The 5,583-nt window shown below is 37.9% G+C and overlaps 1 protein-coding gene across 2 annotated transcripts in view; it reads right to left on the bottom strand.

Annotated features, from left to right (window-relative positions):
* The window catches only part of LOC111271322 (protein FAM91A1), a 9,228-nt gene extending 4,158 nt beyond the window's left edge, over positions 1-5,070 (bottom strand). For both annotated transcript variants that reach the window (XM_022852060.1, XM_022852054.1), the window contains exons 1-8: positions 4,983-5,070; positions 4,110-4,266; positions 3,625-3,776; positions 3,140-3,385; positions 2,602-2,755; positions 1,093-1,375; positions 655-869; positions 269-423 (exon numbers count right to left, since the gene is read on the bottom strand). In XM_022852060.1, coding sequence (XP_022707795.1) covers positions 269-423; positions 655-869; positions 1,093-1,375; positions 2,602-2,755; positions 3,140-3,385; positions 3,625-3,776; positions 4,110-4,266 — 1,362 coding nt within the window. In that variant the 5' untranslated portion in view covers positions 4,983-5,070. The remainder of the gene's footprint in view (positions 1-268; positions 424-654; positions 870-1,092; positions 1,376-2,601; positions 2,756-3,139; positions 3,386-3,624; positions 3,777-4,109; positions 4,267-4,982) is intronic.
* Between the last annotated feature and the right edge of the window lie 513 nt (positions 5,071-5,583).

Below are 5,583 nucleotides of genomic sequence, written 5' to 3' on the forward strand. Positions count from 1 at the left end.
TATATACATATACATATATATATATATACATATACATATATATATATACATATACATATACATATATATATATACATATACATATATATATATATATATATACATATACATATATATATATATATATATATAATTGTCTACACTTTTTGCTTTTCTATTGTACATAAATATATATTTAGAATAGAGCGGACGTTACAAAATGGTCCTGTTATTAATCGTAACAGCTTAGTCCTGAGTATTTGCATTTTATATGGAAAGCACTACACACCTTATCGAGCTCGAGGATAAATGAATCGAGTATTTCGTCGGAAAGCTTGCCAACCTCAAACATGGTGACCGCATGTGACTTGAGCGAGGATGACAAATTGCCCATCATCAGGAATGCCGTTAGAGTGGAATCAAAGAGAAATCCGATTCTTTTACCTAAAGGGAAACCATATCAAATTAATACCCCTGTTGCTGCATGCTTATAATTATCCAGCTGCGCAGTTTTACAGAAGATATTTGTTCCGTTTAACCAAAAATAAGAATACATCAAGAAATACATGGAGAACTTAATATTTAAGTTCTTACATTCAAAATTGGCCTTCATTTCATGAAATCAAGTTTATTGAAAGCATAACGACTTTTGGTCGACAAAAAATAACCGCAGACCTTTTGTGGTGTCCACGTGGTGAAGCGAACCGCTTGTTGTGTACGGACTGCTCTCGGGCGATGTATCTTTGTGGGTGCCACCCGAATCACGTTCACGCGAATCCCGTCCCGTGGCGGAATTACTCACATGCTCCACGGACGAGTCTGAATGCTGTTCAAGTTCGTCATGCAGAACGCAGATAAAGCCGTCTACATCGTCTGACGAGCTACTTGTACTGACACAATAAATATAACGAAAGACTGGATAACTAATATGAGCATTGAAGCACCTAGATTAAAAGTGCAGTTGTGTGAAGTCCTAATAAGCAATTTACTGATAGTGAAAAATAACGCGTTGAGAAAAAGATTCTGGCCGTCTATTGGAAGCCCTAACGACACCCTTTCTTAGATTTAAGTGTCTTTCTATCATGTAAAACATTAAAGAGAGTAAATGCGTACTTATTTCCGCCATTTCCTGATGCCCCTGGAGGCTGTTGTAATGGGATCTGTGGTTTCCACGATGGGTGAAGGTCAACCTTGTCCTTTACATTCTTTTTATGCGCGAATCCTAACCGGCAATAGATAGATACTGCGTTTTTGATTAACTGTCCTTCGACCTGTAATACGCTACTGAGCTCGTTTACCGGTGTCCGTTCATCTAAAGACACAAAGGTCTTGTAGAGAAGGTTTTCAAGAGGATCACCCGAGACGCAGTTCATCACGAAACCCTCCAGTGGTGGTACTGCATATGTTAGCAAGGGTGGAAACATCGTACCAAAAGCACAGAAAAAGACGTATGCTAGACAGAGTTGTAAAGTAAGCAGAACGTTCAATTTAACAAGAAAATATTGCTCTATTCGAATTTACCTTAGGGCATTGACCAACGTGATTTGGCGTGCCAGAACTTATGTGGCTAGAGTGTTGTGACAAGAGTATGATGAGACCATATACTCTAATGTCTTCCTTCGTCCACATTACTTTCGTAAGTAAATGGGTAGATTGCTTTCAGGTGATCATGCAGTCTCTGCACCGTGGTAAAGGTCTACATCACCTATCTATTAATGTATCTTAATATATTTATCGTTCGCTGCATTGGTCTCATATGAAATCCGTTTTTAAATAATAATTAAAGGTACCTTTTTGAGGACTTGTTCGTTATCTTTTAGATGCGCAAAAGTCGAAGCTGGGGGGACCTACATTTTGATGCGCACTTTCGTCCATGATTTGTTGTTCTCATTAAAAAATATTTGTTGTACAAAAAGGCCTACCTTGGGAGCAAGCTTGGCACGAATCGAAAGCTGGCATTGACCTCCATCTAAATAAATCACATATTTCCAAATTTAAATACTAAATCTACATATAAAAAACAAAACAAAAGCGGCAAAATCACTATTTTTTTGTCGTTTAAAGAATGATAACATTTAGGGACACAGTCTCGCTATTGCCGTATAATTAGACAACAGCTCGGTTACAGCCGCAAACATTGTCATACATGTCTCAATGTGCTCCGCAGTTTAGCAATATACTTAATCAGTGCAGCAGTTTGGACATTATTTACAGGGCCAACTTGGCTATGAACACGGTTCTTTTTTTTAATAACTATTTACAGCACATTAAACAGGTGTCTACGTTCAAATTATGAGGGTTGAGTTGGATTGCTGATATTAACCAAGAGTCGACAGCAACAGTTTAGAAACATAATGACGATGGCCAGCAATAAGCAGCTTAGGTCGACGGCAACCGTCCAATTTTATCAATGCTATATAACTATATTACACAGATAGGCAAAAATCAGATAACACAAATATACAAACAACTAAACATAAATACTTTTCGCAGGATAATATAATGTTACTAATAGCACTTAAGGAATTAATTTTTGAACGTAACACCTTCAGAACAATAAAACAACAAGATTACATATATAAGTGAGCTAAATTTTACAGAGCGATTTGTCAATTCACATACCGGCTATGTAATCGTGGTCGTCTATTGGGACATCAAGATAGACCAGCCCCCGTATGTACAATGCTTTGATTACGTCGACGTCATGCTCGCCACATTTTTGAGGTCCCTCGTCGATTAAAAGATCGATCATACATTTTTCCGGAGCAGAAACTAGCTAAAAATTTTAGCAAAGATATTATACACACTATCTAAGCTTAATAACTACTTCACTTTTCAACCGAACGACCCTAAAGAAAAAGCCCTTGAGTACTTAGCATTTTATAATACCTTGATTAGAGCAAATTTCAAAGCAATTAGCGGAAAGGTACGCAGTAGCCAGATAGGAACTCCTACTCTTAGTGTGCGGAGTCCAAAATGTATTATTTATAGGCACAAGTTAAATGATTTAAAAAGCATGAAGGTAAAAAAGCCTTTCACAAATCTTTCTGTGTGGACCCCCGGCTCCCTAAATCCGTTCGGGATCTGGGTACTACCTCTGATGAAATTACAGTTCAATAAAAACGAATTTCTTTTATTTACTGTAGGAAAGATAACGTACCTTTACGTCAGTTTCGGTGATATAGCCGAGATGAATGATCCACCAAGGCTCTATGGAAATTTCAATAGGTTTTGGAGGAAGCACGGAGCGAAGATTCTTTTTTTTGAGTGAAAAGAAACTTTTAGTAGATTTGCACATATTTACTAGCTCAATATACTGGTTTCGCCCGATACCCAACAATCGCAGTACGTCCGCTGCTGTGAAATTCGGTAGCGAATCGTAACTCTTTTCCTGCGTCATTATATCCTGTAAATGCATAATTTCAAAATCATAGTAAAAATCCTTGCACAGCTTAATTCATATGAAGTGTCGTATGAAACTCGACACATTAATTATGAGCTACTGATGTGGCTGGGTCAAGGACGCGTTATTGTAGCGTTTATCTCCAGACGCCAAACGAAAAGAAATTTGTGTTCCTATGTACGACCAATCTAGAACGTCCTCTCTGCAGGCTAAACTCTAATGCAAAATAACACGCAACTAACTTGCATAATAGAAATGTAGTACTGGAAAGGTGTAACCCGCATCTGAGTGACGATAAAATCGCTCAAATGGTATGGGTAGAGCATCAGGTGTTTTCGGGAATACTCGAGCAGCGTGTCGTAGTAGGACCTTTCGTCTCGATGGATGCGTCGCACTAAAATTATCGAACACCAAGGGACGAAGTTCATACGATTAGACATGATATAATATTCACCTAACGCTAAACGAATATGTTAAGATAAAATCTATACACGTATCACAATAGAACTTATGTAATCCTGAATACGGCTAATAGCGCAAAGCCCAATGGTGTTTTATTGAACAGAAATCTCGAATCACCTAATGGTCGAACGATATTTCTCCCAGCAAGAAGCATATTATAGGTTATACACAGCTGGCAAAGCAATTGTACCCTGTGGCTGTAATAATATCTGGAAGTTTGCAGGTACGCCCTATAAGCTTACGCTATTATTTCGCACGTACATACCAAGGTTTCCGCGGTGTTTTAGTTGATTTCGAATAGAATATTGCATGACATGCTTGTCGTAGTCTGCCTCAGAGTTTCCTAACGCTTGGCGTACGGCTGGCGCTACGCGCGACCACGGAGTGTTCCGTGCTATCGCGCTTTCTACTTCGACGTTCATCTGTCATTAACATACGAATAAGCGTTACAAGCAAATGTTCAACCGATTCAACATCCATACAAACGAATGATTTGTTCTTATATCATAGCTTATCCACATTCAAATGTGGATAAGGTATGATATAAGAGATTCATCAAGTTCTTCATCAAGTCGCTAAACTGTCACTGACCTAATTACTACATTTAGTTAACTATACATATACCATGCATGTACATCGGTACATACATGGTGCTATCATTCTCATAATAATTATCACCAGTTTATGAGGCTTGCTGAGAGTATCCATATGAGCATCCTCGTTTCAACGGTTTCATTAAATTATCACTTTGTATCGAACCGATACACTGAGATTGTTTTGGATAACTCAGTTCTACAGAGCTATTACTCCGATTGGTGAAGACAATATAATGGTGGAGAAGACAATATAATGATCGCATTCGATTGTTGTTTTTGCTTATTTATCTATTCGTACATCGCAGTGCAGGCCATAATTGGACATGCTGGCGCAGAGCGTCTAAATATTGTTAGATAGCTATTTCTTTAGTAACCATGTATCAAAAAATTAGAAGGCCACATCACAGAAGCGATGGGTACAGCTGTTCCGTACGTCCCAGGGTAAACTTTAAAACCTTATTCAAAGATGCCAAAGTGATTAAATTAAAATTAAGCTAATGAAATCTTCTATTAGAACTTAAAGTAGTCAGTTCAATACATACCTCGGAAGATATATACAGAAGAAAACCTTTTAAACTTCTAGAGAACTGTTTCACTTAGAGCTGACATGTTTACCAAAATGCATTAGAGCTCGGACGCTATTCGACAGAACTCGCACCCTTAAGAGGCGCGCGAGCACACAAATTCAAATGGTTTTCTATATAAAAGGAAACAATGAGTTCAAATTAATGGTATAAATATTATCTAATTATAGCTTTGCGTATTTTCTATCTCAAAGTGGAAGGTTCTAAGAAAGCAAATCATTATCATGGTGGCGAAGGTTTAAAGTAGAAATACTTAAGCACATTTCAGTGAAGAATGATGAGACCTGGCTGTGCTATTAACACTTCGACATTCTTTAAAAATTTGGTTGATACTGACACACGCAGATTTAGTGTTCATTGTCATCTGACAGAGGTATAGCAACAATCTCCCTAATAATACTTTTAAAAATGGCTTACGAATCCCGAAAAGGGGTTTAGCCTTATCCGGCCACGGCTGAACTTCTGTGACTTAGGGTGCCATTATAGCCTCGTAGAGTTCTTACGACGGATACTCATAAAAGACAACGTAAGAGAATGTCGGAGTACTTTTTTGTTCAAA

Source organism: Varroa jacobsoni, unplaced genomic scaffold, assembly GCF_002532875.2.
Source record: "Varroa jacobsoni isolate VJ856 unplaced genomic scaffold, vjacob_1.0 scaffold_170, whole genome shotgun sequence".
Taxonomy (NCBI): Eukaryota; Metazoa; Arthropoda; class Arachnida; order Mesostigmata; family Varroidae; genus Varroa; species Varroa jacobsoni.